Genomic DNA, 23,217 nt, shown 5'->3' with positions numbered 1-23,217 from the left:
TTTTGTACAGGGGTGTTTTTAATTTTCAGTTACAATTTGTAAAAAGTCAAGAATTTGCTGTTTCAATTTGATGAATTATTTATGCGATTTTTTTTACTCATACATAGGTTGTGACTGTAATGATACAAAAAATATATATATTACTGTAAAACCAGTATTTATACTTTTCTATGGAGTATTAGAAAAAAATATTAACCCATGTTTTGAAAAGAGATGTCACTGACAAAATTGAGAAGTCAAGATTTTATATTTGGAATATTAAAGGAAGGGTTTCCACTATTTGTAGGAACGGAATAAATAAAACAATGTATAAAAGGCGTAATGTGGGCATATATTTTAATAACATATGGATGGGTACGTTTTTTCTGTAAAACTGGTTGTTATTAAATAAGAGTTATTTGCAAATGTTGTGTATTGCATAAATATCTTAATTGTTTTGTTGCATTAACCTAGTTCTAGATTATTGACATTTTTAAATAGAGTTATTAACAATATTGCATTTAGAACGCAACTCTTACAGGTAAACACGCTCACACCTTGAGATCACATGAGTACTGGGCAGACTACTCGGGCAGGGGCGGAGCGGGGGGCGCGGCGGGGGCGGCGCGGGAAGGGGCAATATGTCCCCTCGCCGCCCGCCGCTCCGCCCCTGCCCCCCGCCGCCCCTGCGTGTACTTTACAAATCCTATGTTTATTCTACCACTAAATGTATTACATCCATAATTTACCCAATGCTGTTGACAATTGATACAGCACCTTCAAGTTTTGTACTTTCAAATAGATTAAAATATTTTGGATTGACGCATAAACGAGTAATATAATTTTTAACAAATAATCTGGAAAAAAAAATCAACAAGTAACATCGTATAATTTATATATATTTCTATATATACTCTTCCAACAAGTTCACCGAGTAAATAATATTAATAATCTTAAAGCGTAAGAATGATTATACAAGACTTTGTACATTGTTTCATGTATAGCGTGACTATGAGATATCAAACTCGTTAAATAGTACGTGGGATTACTATGTTTATAACATAAGTACGATCCTCCCGTGAGCGCTATCACGGGGCGTGACGCGGCCGCCAGCGCCTCGTGGCACAGCACCCTCCGACGCTTGCTCGCAATTTGATTGCGCGGCGATCTATCGTCACGGAGGAATCCACCCATCTTGCTTCCATTACTCAATAATTTATATTACATCTAACAGTACGTTCTTCATAGAAAGTCTTTCTTCTACATACAGCTTAAGAAGGTGGGTTGGTTTCAACGGATGGCCTCTTCACCGAGAGATATAATGCTAAGCGACCCTATAGTGTTGGTCCCGTCGCACCGTACCTTGCGCACTGGGCTCACTCTCCGCCTCACTAGTCTTACTCTCTACACTTCCTAGCCTACTCCCTACTTCCTCCGCACTCGGAGAGTCACTTTCCGTTACTTTCACTGTCTCACTGTCCTCTAGCACCGTGTCCTTTTCTTTTAAAGCTTCACTTTGTCCTAAATTATCCTCTTCCTTCCGCCGCAGAGCTTGCGCTTGTTCCGTAATTATCAATTCTTTCTCTTTTAATATTTCAGCCTGTTTCAATATAAATTCCTCTTTTTCTTTCAATAATTCTAACTGTCTCGCGATTATCAAATTTTTTTCTAAGATAGTCTCCGCCTGTTTGGCTATTATGGTTTCATTCTTCTCCAGGTCTTTCGATTGTTCGGCTAGTAATCGATCCTTCTCGTCGGCGCTGTCTTTTTTCCTGCCCGGCGATGAGTCCTCGATCTCGATGTCTCGAGTCTCTTTGGGGCCCTGCGAGGGGGTGCGCGCGTCGTCCTCGTCCGTGTCCGTGGAGAGTTCGCAGTCGGGCGGCGGCGGGGCGCGCGCGTGCGGTGCGGGCGGCGGCGGGGGCGAGGTGGAGGAGGTGATCTCGTCGGAACTGGGAGGGGTGAGCGGGTGTTGGGGTTTCAAGGCCACATTGGGTTGGAATGTTCTCTCGAACCGCGATGTGTCTTTGAGACGCACAACTTTTTCGGGATGCTGCAGTAACGGAGGTTCGTGTGACAAGAAGGTATGTTTGTTAGTGGTAGGCCACTGTCCGTACGGTGAGTAGTTTCGGCACTGGTCGTACAGCATCTTCACGCGCATGTACGGATCAAAAGTGTACATGTATGCGGCGGCGGTGTATAAACTCTCCTCTCTCAGCTTGGATTTCTTTAATGGCACTTCTAATGGCTCCGATTTGCAAGGTTCCAAAATCTAGAAAGAAAAGAAAATTGTCCATGATTACAATATTCCAATTTTCAAACAACCTAATATCTTCTTTATGCTTAAAAAATACAAGTTTTATTCAAAAGTAGATATGCATAAATATGGTCTAGCATAGCGAGATCTGACTTATCTAGTACTAAATAAATCTGAGATGCTGGATTCCAAGAATTAACCGAAATAATAATAATCAGAAACATTTATATCAAGAACTTAAGATGCCAAAACTGACCAAATGTGTCAGTGTTATTTTACAAAAGTATCCTTTGATTGAAAAAAATATTTTTTTATTGCCATTTTCTCTAAAACTGCTAAAAGATTCCCGTACATTTTACTGATTTCATAATTAAATTGGTCACATATTTTAGTGGTTCAAATAAACTTTGAAATATATTACTCAATAATACCTATACACCCGTTTAATAAAAATCCATACAAAATATAAAGAAATTAAGTGGATTGTCATTCCATCTTCTGTTTTAAATCATAATTTATACATAATAAATCGCTGTCATTCTTTACCTCCATGTGCCTTAACATATAACGACATTTCTTACTCATAACACTTTATTTTGTTTAACGAAATTTTTGAGACAAATTATTGAAGAACACTACCTTTAGGAGAAATTGCAATATTCTATAAATTGTCTATGGTGCATATTTTTTCTATTGGTCGGTTCAAGGAATGTCATATTATGTCATGTGTCAAAATGTAAGGTCATGGTGCGCATATCGCTCACTCCTTTCAAGAACGTCATAATTTCAAAAATCGTCAATTTTCAGTTGTGCATGTTTTCGGAATGCCTAGAAAATGTACTATATCCCAGCAAAAGAGACATATTTTTAACTTAATATTTACCCGCTACAGGGCAGAAAGTGTTGTTTTTGCATTTTGAAGAAAAGGAATTGTTTAATTATTTTTTTTAAATATACTAAATATTTTTCAAATAGAGAAAAAACCTTCAGGTTTTACCTTAAAAGATCTGTTGCACAGTAAAAAGTTCAATAAGTGGCTTGATATTTATTTTTAATGCATTGTATTATATTATTAAACTTTTAAAACGTAACTAACTAACTAACTAACTAACCATCACACCGCTTCACCGCAGGGGTAGCCAGAGAGAATCAAACGCCACACCACTCTGTCTTTGCAAACATTCTTTGCCTCTTCTACATTCATGCATCTCCTCATACATACCCGACGATTATTACGACTCCTGACCCGGCCGCTTTCAAGTATTTGACATACCTGATTGTGCCAAGTTTTCCTCGGTCGTCCTCTGCTTCTTTTTCCAACTACATTCGCCCCATAAATTTGTTTAACCGTTCTTTCTTCACTCATATGCTCCACGTGTCCAAACCATCTCGACACACCTTTCTTAATTTTATCGATAATGCTTATCTCAGCCTTACATTCTTTCGTTATTTCATCATTCGAACATCTATCAAACATCGTTTTGCCACACATTCGTCTGAGGGATCGCATTTCGACGAAAAAATCAAGTTTTTTGATTTATGACGTTCTTGAAATGAGTGAGCGATATGCATATAATACATGGTAAGCAAAATATATTTTAAGACAAATTTTTGTTTTCATAATGTCAATCATTATTTATTTTTACCTTTTTTTTCTAGACCTAAATGGAAAAATATCGTTTTAATCGTAAAAATCGTATCGACGATACAAAAATTCATAATACAGACAACGATAAAAGGAGGCAAACAAAGAAAATGTATAAAAATATTTTTAAAATAATAAGTCCGCCATCAGTAATTTTTAGTAATGCGAGTGTTGCTGTTACGTCCAACAGATGGCGCTGCCATTACGGTCAAGGTAGAGGGGTGTATGTATATATACATATATGATCATTTTCCTTAAGCTTATTTAGGGGTATCAGATATATCATATACGTAGACATTATCTTGAAACTACCAAAATAAATGTTAGTACATTTAAAAAAATGCTCATTGTAATCAAGCTGAATTGTAGGGCATTATTTTTTTTAAATATCGCTAATACGCATGAAAAAAGGACTAATACGATTCTTGGCGTCCTTCAAACGTGAAGTATTAAATTTCCTTACCTTCAAAAATTTATATCATAGGGGGGGGGGAATTTTTTTTGATATATTCACGCGAAGCAGCGATATCACGGGCGGATTTTTTACGCTATGAAAAGTCTTCAATCTCGATAAATAATGTAATTTGGCAGAAAGGCGTCATAAATAGCCAGGCGACAATGTTCGGGTGGCGATCTGGCCGGAGTGTCGCCGCTGCCCGAAATAACTCCTCTTCGCACACTCCACTCGGCGGAGAGCGGTCAGTGCGCAGCGCGCAGCAGCCCGCGGCCCGCGGCCCAAGGCACGAGGAATTTATTCACTAATAACCGGCTTGTATGGCGGAGTAGGGTTTCAGTACATATCTCGGCGAGATGCTTATCCCAATTCGAGTGAATCTCGTTCGCGAACGAAGATAGCTCAGCCGTTGATCCGATGAACAAAACTCTCAGTGATTCGGTCACTGGCGGCTTATCGAAAACTACCTCCCAACCTAGATCTGATTTTTTCTTAATAATAAGCGATTATATTTGTGTTTTTATTATTTACAAAAATTATTCAATTTCATACTATTTCTGTGAACCTAAGCTGCTCATTATTTTTTTTAAATAATCAAATTCTGGTAGATTGGGTAGACCCAGAAACTCTGACTAAAGAGTTCTCGACACTAATCACGGGACAACAAGCCGACACGATTTTAATAAAATATTAAGGTTACATTCTATGAAAATTCCCTGGCAAGTAACATTCGTGAATGACCTAATATCACAGCGAGATGCTAATCCCAATTTTGAGTAAATCTCGTTCGCGAACGTAGATAGCTCAGCCGTTGATCCGATGAACAAAACTCTCCGTGATTCGGTCACTGACGGACACGTCTAAAACTACAATATGTACCGTCAATAACTTCGAAAACTACCTCTTCGCACACTCCATTCTTCAGAGTACGGAGCGGATATGAATTTTTACATACCTTTCCTTTTAATAAATAAAAAAAGTAATATTTCATTGTATGAAAATACCCTGGCAAGCTTTTATAAAATAATTTTACCATAATTGGTGCGATATTTTAGTTGAGAATGATTTGGCTTTAAAGTTAGATCTTCCTTTATTTTATTCGTCTCGTTCGCAAGTGGATAAATCAAAGAACAAATGACGGAATGACCGAAAAGATCCATTGTTCAATCGATCGGCTTTTAGTAACCGGATTCTAATCACTGCTGGATGACCGGATCATTCTCACATCCAGTCGCCAGTTGCCAGAAATCCCAATTCGAGCAGGACTGTTCCAAGTTCGAGAAATCCCTGGTCCCTGGATGAACCTGGCAAAATCTCAGTTCCCCAAAAATTCCATATATCATGTATAATGTGTATATATTATACATCGATAGGATTTTTGAGAAACAGCAGCCATTCATTATTTTTCCAATCGTTCGGCTCACTATTTCGGTCATCCGAATGATCCCACCACTATAAATAAACAGTCCCAATGTGTATTTTTTGGAAATCGGAGAACCCCGACTCGGAAGGACTGATCCACATAACACGGACAAATCGGTAATAACGATTATGAAAAATATTCAATTCTTATTTCGTTATCCTATTTGCTTTGCTACTCGCCAAAAATCATATTACATAAACGTACATATACTCGTTTATATAATATACATATTTAGAATACGTTTAGAAAATAGCAACAACAAAAAAACACATATCACTCATTTCATAGTAATAATTCCAATTATACGAAACTAAAAAAAACATTTGTCCGCCTCCGTAGAATAATGGTCAACACGCTCGGCTACCGTGCTGGAGGTCCCGGGTTCGATTCCCAGGGGGGTAAAATAAATATAACTGATTTTTTCACTCTAATATTTATTCAATATTACCCTGGACTAGTACCTGAAGCGGAGGTCTGTTCACCTTTCCTTCATGTGTCAACGATCAAGATAACACTGTGTTTATTTGATGCAGAGCCTTATGCACCATTGGGTGCGGGTAAGGGTTTGAATAAGAAGAAGATAAAAAACACTGAAAAATATTGACTCGACGGTATAAAAGCATTCATAACAATCAATTCCAAAATAAAAATTTCTCGCAAAATAAAAATTTCATACACATATGAAAATGTGATTTTTCTCTTTCGGAGGAAGACAATGGAAGCAGACGGTTTGCATTTGCCACACAGCTCCTTTTGCGCGGAGAAGTCTAAGTAATTGGTACACCATATACTCGTATGTAGTGGCACACGAGGTACGTACACGAGTACCGAGTCCGAATACGCGGGACCTACTCGCGCACCCTCGCTCTGCCCGGAGACTGAGAGTGGATAAAGGCTAGATGTAGACCTACTACACACTACACAAGAAACACTCGTGTTCCCCGCTTCTAAAATATAATATGTATACACAACATGGAAAAATTTAAATTCTCGAAGAAAAAAATCTTCACATGGCACAATCATTCTTCAGTAATTCCTTCAAGCATTCTACAACGAGGAAATACTCGAGTTACTTCCGTTACACATTTCCCAAAGGGTAAGGTTTTCTACAGTAGTGTAATACATATTGAGTATTGATAAAGTGTAATACACTTTATATACCTCTCAGATTATGGTCTATCACTTCTTTCTTTCCAAGAAAGGACACTTTCCATTCCTCGCCATAACACATTCTTGAGTAATTCCTTCTCGGTCCATCAGCCAGACTATGTAATTTTCATAAATATTTCATATAATATAACGTAGGTGCTTAATTAATACAGCAGTAATTTGTAATTTATGATTTTTTTATGTTCAAGCACTCTATCTACCCTCTGATTGCAACCCCCCCAAGAACTAACTAAGCAAATCCCCTACACTCTTATGGGATGTATCCTACCTTCCATCTAGTCAAAATATTTCTCCAGTAAAACGGTGCTAAAACTTAAGAAGGCGCCAAAATTAGGCAAGGCGATTCTTTCAGCTTATTCCCGATTGATAAATCAAAAAATCATAGAAAAACGATAATCTTCGATATTCTATAAATTGAATCGACTCTAATTGGTTTCTTGCTGGAGGTGTTTACAAGGTTAATTTTCCACTAACGTCCGATAGAAATCGATTAATATTTAAAGAGTATTTAATCAGGGCGAGTAGTAGAGGTCATTTATGGTAGAAGATCCGCACCAATGGATCTGCGTCGCGGATCAATCAACGATGGATCGTTCGTCGGATAAAATCGCGTAGGCGGGGGGGTAATTTAGATCACAAATCTTACAGACAATTTGAAAACAAAGGTCATTGCGAGATTTAACAATCATGAAACCTTACTCCTTTTTTTAAATCTTGACGAACTCTGATGGGTAGACGCTGCTTCCTATGTGAGTGCGAGTAGGGTACCTTAGTACGCGCTGCTTTTGCGCCTATTGGAATGCAAGCCCCTGATCAAAATCGAAGAAAACATCGCGAAAATTTTCACGAGTATGGCGAATTTTGAGACGAACGAGTGACAGATTTACTTCACGAATAAGAAGCGCGTCATAGTCATATACCGCTCACTCCTTTCAAGAACGTCATAAATCAAAAAACTTGATTTTTCAGGAGAACGTTTTTAATGTTTAAAAATATAATACAATATATTAAAAATAAATATCAAGCCACTTACTGAATTTTTTACTGTGCAACAGACCTATTTAGGTAAAAACTGGAGGTTTTTTCTGCATTTGAAAAATATTTAGTATATTTAAAATAATAATTAAACAATACATTTTCTTCAAAATGCAAAAACACTTTCTGCCCTACAGGGGCCTTTTATTTAACTTTATTTAACTTAATTTATTTAATTTAATTTATTTAACTTCCTTTTATTTAACTTAATATTTACCCGCTACAGCGAGTAAATATTAAGTTAAATAAAAGTTAAATATATGCCTCTTTTGCTGGGATATAGTACATTTTCTGGGCATTCCGAAAACGTGCAAAACTGAAAATTGACGTTTTTGTTTTATGACGTTCTTGAAAGAAGTGAGCGATACGCCAAACAGCCGAAAGCGGGCAGGCTAGAAGTCGGAACAATAACGATGTGTAAGAAGATCCACGTTTTTTTTAAAGATAGGATTCGCATTTATATTTACCTTGCTTATTATGAACAAGATTTATGGATTTTTGTTTCTTCTAACTAAAAGATATTTTATTTTAATTTGCGTTGGGTACAGGAGGCATAATCGAGTGTGGGCCAATCAGGAACTTCTCAGCATTTGCTCATTGCTGGGAGGAAACCACGTAAAACTCCTCAGGAGAAGGTGGACTGTTGACTGTCATCAACAGACCTTCCGTTCCACTAGAAGAGGGTTCGGCATTTTGTGTTCTAGCTTGGTTCGTGGTACCAATGTCCTTCGCCATTTTTTTCGTGTATGATACCACGATTGAAGATCCGCGATTGCGGAAGATGGAACAGCGCGTATCCAAAAGTACTTTGGCGTTATATTATGCAGCTAACCCCCCTATAAAGTTGAGATAGGTACCGCACTATCGGAGGAAACATTGTAGAGGGTCAATGTTTTCAAACTGTTTTAATTTTTTATTTTAAATGACTTATTTCAGTTATTTCTGCGGGTTAAAATATAAAAATACGATATAAAACATTAACCCTTTTCGGTCCCCCAAAATTAAAATAAAAAATCTAGGTATACAGTTACATTCCAATTGGAAAAATATATTTAGCCCTCTGCTCCACATACTGTTGTAATAGATACGAGTGACAAAAATGTAAGCTTGGAATTTACATAAATAATACTAATGATGAAAAAAATTACGAATAACACCCGACATAGGACCTAAGAGGAAAAAATCGATGTCGAAAGAGATTCGACATTGGACCAGTAAGGGTTAACCCCTTATAATGTTCACTGCGATAACGCGGTAGGTATCTGTCTCAAAGTTCTAGGGGGGTTTACTGTATTATCTCTGCCTAACTCGGCGGAAAGCGGCACGACGGTTAGTTTTCCCGGCTGACCTCGGTGCCCGTGCATGTAGCGGTTGTTTGCATTGTCGGCCGCATGCAGAGGCAGAATGCACGGGCGAACCCCCGACCCCCGACCCCCGGCCCCCGACGCCCGACCCCCTCCCGCCGGCGGCACATCGCAACCTGAATAAAAATGAGCGCATCCAGACGCCGCCCGCCGCCGCACCCGTCTGCGTCTGGAGCCGAGAGCCTAAAGCAGGAATGGCGAACCTTTTTGAGCCCGAGTGCCAAAAAAATGTTTTCAATATCATATGTCGCATGCTATTATGTCATGGAAATGAATATGCATAAAATGTTTGTGTAGCTTCAGATTTTTAATATAAACAAAGCATTAATACATCGAAAAAATTAGGACTTATTAATGACAAATGGTCAGTACGCTCGCCTACCGAACTGGAGGTCCCGGGTTCGACTCCCAGAGGGGTAAAATTAATATAAGTCATTTTTTAACTCTTATATTTATTAACTACTACCCTGAACTGGTTTTCTGAAGTGGAGGGTTGATCACCTTTCCTTCGTACGTTAACGATCAAGATAACATTGCGTTTATATGATGCAGTGCCCTATGCACCATTGGGTGCGGATGAGGATTCGAAGAGGTATTAATGACAAAAAAAATACCTCGGGGGACTAGCACCGTGCGGGAAGTATTAAAAAAATGCGATCTATTTATGCATGAATGTCGTCATACTTTCGTTTCCGTCATTCGCTTTACTATTGATGAACGAACAAAATACACATGGCTATTTATATATGTACTATTTCAAAAACCTGATTTTTTTGTATAATCACTTTTATTTTTTTCTCTTCATTCGCGTGCCATAGGTTCGCCATTCCTGGCCTGAAGGGACAGCTGAGTCCGCGTGAAAGCGATATCGATCTGCCTCCGCGCCCGACGCCACGAAGGACCGACGTCGCCTCTCTTTCTGCGCGCTTGTCACTATGTACTGACGCGTATACCACACAGCTTCCCTCCACCAGACGACCAGACACGCACTCGTGTCCTCGATCCGAACGAGCGCTCATCGCGAGAGACTGGACGTTTGGAATGGTCAAGATTCGCGGAAAACTCTAGTAATCTACGAGAAATATTCCTATTATTCCAATGTGACGTGTGTAAACCTGTTGTCGTCGATCAAACGTTCAGTCGGTAAGGCCTAGATCTCAAGCGTTCATATCAGAATGCACTCGGCCGCGCTCAGGGCTTGAGGTGTTTTTAAAAAAAAAAACGATTTTTAGCGAAAAAATATATTGATTTTTTTTAACTCCTCACCTTTCAAAACCATACATTTATTTCGAGGATAAATTTATTTTGTTTAATACTCTTCCACATTCACGCATCTCCTCATACATACCCACTGATTATTCCGACTCCTAACCTGACCACTTTCAACTTTTTGAAATACTTGATCACTGTGGTACTTGTGGTTGGTAATAGAAGCAGACTTCTATTACCAACCACATTCGCCTTATGAATATGTTTAACTCTCCTTTCTTAACTCGTTCGATTCACATGCCCAAACCATCTCAACACACCGAGTGTCACTATCACCATTTCATTTCGACTAAATAAAATTTCGCAAGAACGTCCGGAACGAACACTTGACGCCAATAATGACAAAATAGGTTAAAATTTTCCACCTAGTAAATTATGATCAAAATGAAGATTTTTACCTAGACCTAATAAATTGCGCACTCAAGCCATGAGTGTAAAAGAGAGGCTGGACGCAGTTATTAACTGTGGAGGTCCTCAACACAACGTTACAATTCCCATTATAAATGATTTTAAGTTATCAGAAATTCTCGCTTGTAATTTTTTTACGTTTTGGTGCGATTTAATGATTTCATATTGGTTTAACACATGATTGGTCACGTTTTGTCGCACTTTAGTTAATTTTTCAATAGAATACAGTAAACAGAACGGATTTGCATTTAAAGGAGTTTTTGTGCAATATTGGAAATGTAACTTTTTGTGAGGACGTCCACAATTGCACATATGGACCGTACGTAGGTGCGAGCGAGAACTGCATATAACACATTCACGGCCCGAGTTCGCAATTTAAAAGGTCTGGATATAGGTCCGCGTGATGCGAGAAACCGAGCAGCCCCCCCCCCTCCCCTTCCCCTCACACTCGTCGGAGAGTACCTACCCGGCGAGGATAACGGAATTATATAGAATGTATACACAAACAAAACTCATCCTAATACGTACAACAATCGCCAAGTGCATGTATGTAGAACTGCATTCCACAAGCAAATACAGATAAACCTCGTTTTGCGCCGGTTCACATTTTCCGCCGGCAGTGGGATTCCCTAAAGTATATTTAGTTGATGGAGGAATTAGACCGCCCTCGGTCAGAAAATCTCGAAGATAAACTGGGATTTCAATAGAAGCGCAAATGTTAAAAAAGAAGCGCCACAGCCGCCGTTCGCCCTTATGCTTTGGGCGTTTGTGCACTACACGGAATTTTACCGTCCGGCACTTCAGTTAGCATGGTAAAACGGATGATTGGCTTGGATTGGCTTGTGCTTTTGTCTTTCTTTCTTCGGATCGGTGCGCTTGATCGGTGCGTGATGACAGGGCGCAAAATTCGATCACGCTAAACTGTCGTAGTCGCTTTTATTTAATAAAAAAAACGGACTGCCGGACGGTAAAATTCCGTGTAGAGCACAAGCGCTCTATGGGCGCTTGTCCACTACCCGGAGTCCCGTTTTGAAAAATGAAAATGACTACGACAGTTTAGCGTGATCGAATTTACGCGCAACGTGTTCACGCGCCGATCAAGAGCGAGGATCCGAAGAAATATGGACAAAAGCACAAGCCAATCATCGTTTTAAAACGCTAACTGACGTGCCGGACGGTAAAATTCCGTATAGTGGACAAACGCCCTATGTCTACGCCGGTGTCGCGGAAAAGAACTCCGGCGTAAAACGAGAATTTCACTGTACATGTACTGTAGTAAGTTGTAGTACGTTGAAATTGTCAAAAGGACAAAATAGAGCTACATATCAAATTAAGCTACTTTGTTTCTTTTTCCCAAAAAAATACGAAAAATCGAAGCCATTCGTACAAGTATTATATACTTTTGGATAGCGAAAGTTTACACGGCGATACTTCGATATTCGTCCTTAATCTATTCCAAAGCTCCGACTTGTACCACATTACACCATTTAAGGCGTGCGTCAAAATATTCTGAATTAAGAATTTTTGTATGGGTTTCACAAATTCGAGGTTCCTAAAGCGGAAGACGCCCGTGTGCTTTATACCGAACAAACAAAAATCGGATCCAAACAGAACGTACCTACATACACAATAATACACATATCAAGTTGGACCTATTCCAAAGCAGACTAACCCCGAGTATTTGACTCAAGTTGTATCCATCGATTGGCCTTTAAAACTATAAAATCGACAGGTCGAAATGAAAAAAGAGACACATTGTAAACTTTACCTACGCCAATATTTTTGCAAAAACCGGAACATTGGAATTTAAAATGGGTCAAGTTCCCGTTCCTTTCGCGCTTGCAAATCGATTCCACGTGTTCCGTGACAATTAGGAACACACTGGCAACATTAGATGCCCGATATTCCACGTACATTATCATGCAAATGCACTTCCATTATTATTGCTGACACATACATGATGCTGTAGTATCGTCGACTTTATAAGGCTAGTAGAACTTGACGCTGTTGTATCTTAAAAAATACTTTTTGTTTTGGCTTCGATATTGGCGTTAAGAAGATTGTTTAAACCTTGTCTTTGATAGCGTTTGATAGCACTTAGATACTTAATAAAGTTTTAAATAGTGAGTACGTTTTCTGTCTCAATTATTTATCCTCCAACGATGTTCGTTTAAACGAGGCGAGAATTGGCACAATTTTATGAAAATTTCCACGTTCTGTCACGAACGTGAAGTTTGTTTGAATGCTGCCACCACGCAGGGCCAAGTTATGTGCGCCTAGAACTCTCGCAAGAGATACACGTTTTAGCTTCTCAGCTTTTGAAGTATTGTTTACATCGTCAAAGTAAAGACTTAAGTCATTTTCCGTGTGCTGTTGAAAACTCCCAACGGTCCTGCAACTATTCCGCCGAGTCTTGTAAACAAAAGATAAATGTAGCCAAATTTAATCCGAGTGTTTTTGCTATCTGCCGCTTGGAGCCGAGACGACGCGGAATGCTGCAACACCTTCTTTGCAACACAAGTAAACACCTCATCCGCGAGCGTCAGTTCTAACAAAGGTAAAGAAGGTCGAATCGAGTAACAGGAATGCATAAATAAATATATTATCCGCAGACTCGGACATGCGGTTGATATTATGTGGATGTTATAATAGTAATAATAATCTTGGATGATTTATATAGCGCCATTTTCGTAAAATACTACCTCAAGGGCGAGTATACAGTTATGGATTATGATATGAAAATGATAATGATAGATAAAAAATGTATATATTTAAGAAAAACATCGTCAATCGGCTGAGTCTGAAGGAGGAAAGTGGAGCCGGCGTATTATGGCGCATTCCTCTCGGTCTTCTTGGGCTGGAGCATGGCCAAGATGTTGAGCAGGAGGCCTCCCGGTGATATGGTATTGCCGGAGAGCAGCTTGTTGAGCTACCGTCACTGTGGATATTAAACTGCAGATGGCGGGGGTGATGCTGGTCTTCTTGTTGTCTCTGGCGGCATTGCCGGGCAGCCAGGTACTCCATGACTGCGGCGAGGTATACGGACGCACAAGCCTCAACTTTCTCAGCGTAGTAGATGCGAGCTGGCGTGTTTCGGGTGTTCCGGTGTACTCATCCCGATGTTTACAAGTCATTATTCGCATTTGCGTGTTTAGCTTTCTCCGCAAAATTCATTGCCCGATTTAGTTAGCCACCAGTTGTGACTGTTTAGTACAACATAATTCCGCGAAACGAGATCCCGTCCGACGTCCGAGTACGTCCATAATTACGGCGAGATTATACTAATGTTCCGCGATACGCTCCCGTACATCGAGTTTAGGTGTTTTCTCGGGAAAAACTTCACTGAGGCATTATTGCAGCTTCGTTTTGTTTTGCAACATTTACAATACCCTATTCTGACCGCTAGGCACAATGCCCTAAGAAGAGCTGTGAATTGAAACTGAAGGAAACGCTATATTGGATAAATATTTTTTTTGTTTTATCAACTCGCATCTATGTTTTATTTCCGCCTCAGCAAGATAGCGGTTAGCTTCTCTACTGTCCATATTCCCGGTGATGAAAAAATAAATAGCTCCCTTTTCATCCTTCAACGTCCCAAGGACCCGAAGATAAAACTCTCAAATTTAGACTTTCGGTGTTTGAAAATGATGCGGAATGCATCGAAACAAGCGTCACAATAGATTTTAAGAAAGAGTGGTAATTACCGAGTGAAATTTAAATAAATTAATTAAAAAGTAGTTAATTAATTGATACAGCAGTAAATTGTACTTTATGCATACGGTATCAAACTTTTTGACCAATATCACTAGTCTGTTTTTGGTTGGTTGGAAGATACTGCTTCTTAGCAATAAGCTCGCCAATGTACAATTTTTTCTCTACATGAAGTTAAAATAAAATATACAGTTAATCATTTAAACGTTACAACGTTATTTATAACGTTATTAACAAAATATTCGTCACATTTTTTTATTTATTTTGTGAATGAAAATAACGAAACATTCCTTCCAATCGATAATTTAAATTATTCCGCATAATTAGAAAGTAACATTGATTTACTATATTCAATACGAGGGGGAGTTTCGCTAAATACGATCCTTTTTGGTCCTCCCCGCCTGTTGTCCTCCCCCTCGCACGTCGGGCCGTGACCTCGGGCGGGAGGGAGACGGGAGAGGGGCGGAGGTCGCGCCTAGACGGAGCCCTGCGCCCCAACCCCCTCTCACACACACACTATCACTATATCGGTAGGTACTATCGGCCGACCAAGTTTTTTCAATTAAGCTTTACAAACTTATTGTTGGCCTTAGTGTTTTATCTAGAAGGCCGTGAAAATATATACGTACTACGTTGTCAGTAGTGGATCGATATACGAGTATTAACCATTGAGGAATCCGTCGGGGTGTTTTAGTTTGTCTGTCTTCTGTAATGGGGGGGGGGGTTTACATTAAAGCTGAGTAAGCCCGAGAGGGGGGGGGGTTATGAGAAATGACCCATAACATCTACTTTCAATCCGATTTTATTTGTACAATATTAACAAAGTATCCGTCATCCGGCAGGATAGTAGTAGTAGCCTGTATGTAGCGGATACCGGATATTATAAAAAAGGCCGGATAAACCGGATCTCTAATATATTAGACACATACATTTCGAGCAAATGTATACAGTTAGAGAGCATGCTCGTCTTAAGCATGCTCATCCGTTGAACGTAACAGCAACACTCGCAATACTAAAAATTGCTCATGGTGCAGCGGAGCGCTTCTTGATAGCTGTTGTCAATATTTTTGGTTCTATTGTCGTTTCATAAATTTTCGTCGCTTCACAAGCATTGTCAAATGAAACATATAAATGTGTACTTTCTATTTTCTTTCTTTTCCATTTAACCATACTGACCAACGGCTATGCGTGGTCGGGTAAAGCTAGTATAATAAAAAAAAAACTTTAAAAAATCTTTTCATCTCACCAATAGATGTCTCTAGTGAAGTTCTAGTGATTCAAGAATAATGTTTCAAAATTGGTTTCATATATATAGAACTTACAAGAATTTAAGTATTGTGGTTGTCAATAATGGGTAGAATTGGTGAATGTTACACGTGTGTAAAGTGTTCACTTAAACCAGCCTTTGAGGGTCGTCAGCCCCGTAAATGCCCAGAATTCAATATTCTTTTTCATCTTTGATGAGATGTCAAAAAATAATATGAAAATAACTACTGTAATTGGAGATAATCCAGATTTTGTGAACAAGTATTTGGACACACTCAAAATGTTTTAACTAAAAAAAAAACTCAACTAGAACCTAAAATCGGGTGGTGTCAAAATTCTGTGTAATCGTGTATTATGGATATATGGAGAGCATGTATGACTAGATGCATAGATGTGAAGGAAGCGAGGAGTGTATGTCAGGACAGAAGAGTGTGGCGTTCCATCCTATTGCCTACATCCGCGGGAAAACGGCGTGACGGTTATAGTAGTAGTAAATAAATGACGCGCGCGTACGGAAAACATTTTACATACACACATACGTACGTGATACACATACGTATGCATATATTTGCTTCGCAATAAACTTTATTTTTCACATTTACAAATTTCTTTTATAATTTATATAATAGGCTTAATTATATCAAAGTTCAAATTGTTCGGTGACATTGAAAGTACCGGGTGTCACGAGACCGAGTGCACGTTTCACGTGGTCAAATCATATTCACAATTTGATTTCACAAAGAGATAATAAATGCAATTCTTAGATAATACATAATATCTGTAAGGCATATCTAAGTTTATATTTTTTACGAAAATAGCTTTTATTCAAAATACATACATAATATTGGGATAACAGATAACAGTAGCAATAAATGTTTATCGTAGGAGCCTTTCGCTTTGCAGCGCTGATATGCAGTAAGTACATATCGCCCACTCCTTTCAAGAACGTCATAAATCAAAAATCGTCAATTTTCAGTTGTGCATGTTTTCGGAATGCACAGAAAATGAACTTTATCCCAGAAAGAGAGGCATATTTTTAACATAATATTTACCCGCTACAGGGCGGAAAGTGTTGTTTTTGCATTTTGAAGAAAAGGTATTGTTAAATTATTTTTCTAAATATACTAAATATTTTTCAAATGGAGAAAAAACCTTCAGTTTTACCTAAAAAGATCTGTTGCACAGTAAAAAGTTCAATACGTGGCTTGATATTTATTTTTAATACATTGTATTATATTTTTAAACTTTAAAAACGTTCTCCTGGAAAATCAAGTTTTTTGATTTATGACGTTCTTGAAAGGAGTGAGCGATATGTGGGTAATACATTTTGTACTATGGTAGGTAAGTATCGAATTGATTTCAGTCGACTGAATGCATTCGAAATGCGATCTCTCAGACGAAAAATGTGCGGTAAAACGATGTATGACAGATGTTCGAATGGTGAAATAAGGAAGGAATGGAAAGCAAAATGTTATCAATAAAATTAAGAAAGGTGTGTTGAGATGGTTTGGACATGTGGAACGAACGAGTGAGGAAAGAACGGTAGAACAAATTTATGAGTCGAATGTAGAGTAGCAGAGGAAAACCGAGAAAATTTTGGCATGATCAGGTATGTCAGATACTTGAAAGCGGTCGGGTAAGGAGTCGAAATAATCGGCGGGTCTGTATGAGGAGATGCACGAACGTGGAAGAAGGGAAGAATATTTGCAAAGACAGAGTGGTGTGGTGTTCTATTCTCTCCGCCTACCCCTGCGGGAGAAGCGGCGTGATGGTTAGTTAGTTAGTTAGTTTATACGCATAATAACAATTTTCAATTGTTTTTTTAGATTTCAGCGAAATGTGATCTCTCGAATGTATGGCAAAACGATGTGTGACGGATGTTCGAATGATGAAATAAGGAAAGAATGCAAAGCTGAGTAAGCATGGATAAGATATGGTCAGCAACGAAAATGTGCTCCAAAGAGCAAGAACAGGGAGACAGTTGCTAACTGGTATCAAGGTCCGGAAGCTGTCTATCTTGGTCATGTGCTGAGGGCAGAGAAGTTGCATCTAATAAACTTACGAGGTGTGGGCAGAAGACAGATCTCCTGGCTCCGGAATATACGAGATTGGATGGGAATCAGGACCGTCGAGGCGCTGTTCAGAGCTGCCCAAGACAAGGACAATTACTCTCAAGTGATAGTCGACGTCAGGGGGACCTGGCACGATAAGAACAGAAGAAGAAACGTTTTTGGTACAATGTGAGTTTTTCTTGTCGTATTTTTTTCGATAGTACCGTATTAACCCCTACTGGTCCAATGTCGAATCTCATTCAACATCGATTTTTTGCTCGTAGGTCCCATGTCGGATGTTATTCGACAATTTTTTCATCATTAGTATTATATATTTAAATTTCAAGCTTACATTTTACATGTCACTCGTATCTATTACAACAGAAGGTGGAGCAGAGGACAAACGATTTTTTCCAATTGGAACGTAACTGTCTACCTAGATTTTTTTTTAATTTTGGGGGACCGGAAAGGGTTAAGGTTCATTTGACTCAAGTCCCGCGGTCGAGGGTTAAATCTCTCTAGTCGTGAACGAATGACGTATGGAATCGCGCCCCGGATGTACTAGTAAAATCGCCGGTGTCGACAATAAGGAGTGGTGTCATAATAGCGAGCGCCCGGGGGTGCTAAAGGCGAGTGGGAGACTACACAGCCCGGTAATCCAGTTAATATAATGCGCCGGGAAGTGGGTTACCGGTCACCCCCGAGCTGCTCCCTGCACCCTGCACCCTGCCCGCTGCAGTAACGTTACCATATATCGCTCACTTCTTTCAAGAACGTCATAAATCAAAAATCGTAATTTTCAGTTGAGCATGTTTTCGGAATGCCCAGAAAATGTACTATATCCCAGCAAAAGAGGCATATTTTTAACTTAATATTTACCCGCTACAGGGCAGAAAGTGTTGTATTTGCATTTTGAAGAAAAGGTATTATTTAATAATTTTTATTAATATACTATATATTTTTCAAATGGAGAAAAAACCTTCAGGTTTTACCTAAAGATTTGATCTGTTGCACAGTAAAAAGTTCAATAAGTGGCTTGATATTTATTTTTAATACATTGTATTATGTTTTTAAACATTAAGAACGTTCTCCTGAAAAATCAAGTTTTTTGATTATGACGTTCTTGAAAGGAGTGAGCGATATCACGGAAGTGAAAGTATCATCTCGAATGACACTAACCTATTATATTTTTTAATTGATTTTTTTTTATTTCGTATGGTTACAAAAGTTTTTTTTAAATTATTTTAATTCATTTTCTAGATATTTCTACTTTTACAATCTTAAAATTAATAACTCAGTTCTCTCCGAGAAAGAGACTAAGCTCTTGTGCTTGGAGATGGTCTTATTATTTATTGTTTATGTTTGTTTGGTAATACAATTAATTTTAATTATATATTTTTATTACATTAATATGTTTATAATTCATTTAATTTATTTTTTAGCATTTTAATGTCTTAATTTTTTTATATGTCTGTATGAAGGTTATTGAAGTACTTGGTTCCCAAATATTTAACGTTCTGTTGGAATTGTTTGATACAAACTTTTTGGTAATGTAAAGTCATGTTGGTTATCTCGAAGATGAAATTTTCTTAAGGTCTAAGTATATTACCAACATAACTTTAACAACAATTGTCTAAAGGTATAAAAACATCAATTGTCTCGAAATGCCACGTCGATAGATTCTTCCATTCCCTGAAAATGAATATAAGTACCTACATGCCCCATTACCTATTGAACACTTGGCATTACATTTCTTCTCCATGTTATAAGGGATAGATTTAAACGTGTTTCACTCTCTCTTACTGCTCACCGATAGTGTTTGAAGGAGACGTGTATTTACTAGTGCTTACTACTTGTTATTTTATTTTTTTATATTAATTATGATTTTATGTTATAAGACTATTTGTTACAAGATTTTTTGTTTCTCTATTAGTGTATTCATTAGTGTATTTTTTTTGTATTAGATACTGTATATATGTATTATATGTATTACTTTAAAGGCTTCAGCCGTTCAATAAATAAATAAATAAATAAATTACCCTCAACTATTGTTTTCTCCCATAAATTATTACTGCACATGTTATAACTATTACGTAAGTACTAGAAATTGTACAGCTATATAGTGAATTGTATAGCTATATAATTAATTTGAAAATGCCTTAACAAAGCGAAACAATTGCCACAAATTTTATTGTGTTTTTAACAATAAAATACAATTTTGTAGTGTAAAAATCAGTGTTTGATTTTAATTTATGTATTAATTTTTAAATCAAACACAGTTTTGAGTCTACAAGTAGTATTTTATTTTTTTTAAATAATAAAAAAAAAACACATAAAAATTAATATTGTGACAATTGTTTCGCCTAGTTATGGCATTTTCAAACGAATGTGAAGATTAAATGGACTGACGGTCCTTATGTAGCTACACAAGTCTAGGTACTTAAGTAATAGTATTAATTTTTATGTGTTTTTTTTTTCAATAGTACAACTTAGTAGATTTTAAAAAATCTGTGTTTTATTTAATAATTACTACATAAATTAAAATGGAGTTCTACAATTTAAAAGCCAAATCAATAAATAATTTCATTTTAATATATATATATTGATATGAGCATTCTAGAATCGTCCTCGCTGTCTTCCCCATCTGACTACATCCTCCGTACTATACATTTTCCGAATTTCCGTTTTTCTTATTCGGTCTCTTAACGTGTTCCTGTTATGCATCTCAATATCTTCATTTCTGAAGTTCTTAGAGGAGATTCGCTTCTCGCTGTGTCTGCTCTGGTCTCTATCCCATACAGCGTATGTGGCAATCGGTCTCACACATGTCTTGTATATTTTTACTTTGCTCTCTATGTGCTTTTCTTCCAGATTTAGATTTGACCAGACCGAACCACACCAAAGCGTGGTTAGGTACGGCTAATATTTATTACAAAAATTATTTTTTTTTTTATATAATTAGTTATCACATCGCTTCATTATGTTATTGTTATTTTTATTTGACGCGTGAAGCCGTTTTAAAATATATTTCATATTTATAAAATTATAAAAATGTATCAATATTAATTAGATATAAATATTATTCATATCGGTAAAAGTGAAGCCGCCTCGCTTGGCGTTGTGTGGGAGGTACATACTCGCCTTATCTCTCCAGCGAGTTATTGGTGTCTGCCAGACAAGATAATGAAATATCTCAACAAGACGAAAACAATATCAAAAGTGTACGTAAATAAATACATAGAGCGATAAGAGCTAGTATTATGAGGTCGCGGGTACTAGATTGATGGGAAGAAAAAATAAACAATGCGTAAGCGAATATTGCCGAACAGAGGTTCCAAAACCACTCAAAGCGTAATTTGCTTTTTCAGATAATATTAACAACAAGGAAAAACAAAACAATTTTTGGAAAATGAAGTGGAACTTTGGATAGCCTGGAACGACTGGTTGTAATCGATAGCCTATAGGAGAAGAGAGGGAGAGAAAGATCCCCACACGATGGACCGATCAAGTTCACCAGTTAACAGTCGAATTTTGGCGAGAAAATTCGTCGGTGCAGAAAATCATCACCAAACAACTCGAAACACGACTACCCGAACACTCCTCGGGTTAGTCAATAAAAACAAAATATATTTGTTATTTATACATAAATATATTTGGTTCGGGCAAATCAATACCACCAAGTTGGAATACGATTTGCCCGCATGCCAACGCAGCACTCGGACTCATCAATGCAATACAAACTCCTCGCTCGGGATAAACTGGCAACTGGTTAAGGCAGCAGCAGGCTTCTCGGTGGTTGGAGCGCTACGTGCAGCGCAGTCAAGGGATAACTGGAGAAGCGTCATTGTTTCGACAAGGGTCACAACCCTAAGTGAGGAGTAAGACGGAGAAGAAGTGGTATATCCGTAGTTGGAGATTGGGTCATAAATCGCGTGATACAGATTAACTTTAGTATTTTGCACCAACTGGTTATAGTAATATTATAATTTTTTTTAATTCTCAGCATAGAAAGGAAGAATACAGAAGTCTGGGTATTTATTTATTGATTTGGCGTTAATTTGTAGAACTCCATTTTAATTTATGTATTAATTTTAAATCAAACACAGATTTTTTGAGTCTACTAAGCTGTATTTTAGTAACAAAAACACATAAAAAATTAATATTGTGACAATTGTTTCGCCTAGTTATGGCATTTTCAAACGAATGTCCGAAATGAATTAGTAGACAACTTAGTAGACTCAAAAAATCTGCGTTTGATTTAAAATTAATACATAAAAGTCTGAGTATTTATTTACAAGGCCGGTTATAGGCTGGCTAAGTGATCACTTTACACACGTGTAACATTCACCATTCTGCCCATGATTGACATTTACAAAAAAATGAGTAGTTTGTCAATCATTGGTAAAATTACCAGGGGTTCAAATTTAATTTAAGTGATTTTTCGCTCTAATATTTATTTATTATTACGCTGGACTAGCGCAGGGGTAATCCACCTTTCATTATGCATTAAACGATCAGATAACACCGCTTATATATGATCCATTGCCCTAAGCATCGTTTCAGTCCGGATAAGGGTTAGAAGAAAAAACTACAACTTTCGTTAGAACAAAAACTGTCATAACGAAAGTCGTAGAGAATTTTCCACTCGAGAATTACATGAAATTATAGTTACCTTGAACATAAAGAGTGAACCTACTCCCGCGTAGATATAGGCTATAGAACTTATAAAGTATGTATAAATAATTCACCCTCTTACGATTAGAAAAGAAAAATTGCTACTTTACTTTAAATTGCTACGCTTTTTTAAATCATCTAGCGATTTGAGTAAAATGTCTCCGGTAGGTAAAGACAGTAAAAATAAATACATGTATATGTAAAATAACAAGTAAGCATGTAAGTCTCACGCTCGGATTTTTCTGTGTATTTGTTATTTTCACTTTTTTCGTGACGTTACTCGTCATTTCAAATTACGTACAACGTTAAATATAAAAAATAATACATTATTATTTATTTTCTGCAATGTATGGCACCAGCAGACGATGCGAAAATATTATATAAAATGTTAACATTTTAAAATGCTAAAATCGCTCTTTGTCACATGGATGCTTGGTTTGCGTCGTTTATTCGTTCAAAATCACACGAAATGTTTTTTTTAAAAGATATACAGAAAAATAATTTTGATTGTGTT

The 23,217-nt window shown here is 37.6% G+C and overlaps 1 protein-coding gene across 1 annotated transcript in view; it reads right to left on the bottom strand.

Moving 5' to 3' along the window:
* Positions 1-310: 310 nt before the first annotated feature.
* The window catches only part of LOC148314017 (uncharacterized), a 40,925-nt gene continuing 18,018 nt past the window's right edge, over positions 311-23,217 (bottom strand). The window contains exon 2 of the mRNA XM_088267586.1: positions 311-2,248. Within this exon, the coding sequence (XP_088123712.1) occupies positions 1,304-2,248 (945 nt within the window). The 3' untranslated portion in view covers positions 311-1,303. The remainder of the gene's footprint in view (positions 2,249-23,217) is intronic.

The sequence above is a fragment of the Brachycentrus maculatus genome, unplaced genomic scaffold, assembly GCF_059751285.1.
Source record: "Brachycentrus maculatus isolate JH-2025_06_01 unplaced genomic scaffold, ASM5975128v1 h1tg000003l, whole genome shotgun sequence".
Classification (NCBI taxonomy): Eukaryota; Metazoa; Arthropoda; class Insecta; order Trichoptera; family Brachycentridae; genus Brachycentrus; species Brachycentrus maculatus.
The sequence above is the reverse complement of the archived record's forward strand: the minus strand, read 5'-3'. Positions and strand labels throughout refer to the sequence as shown.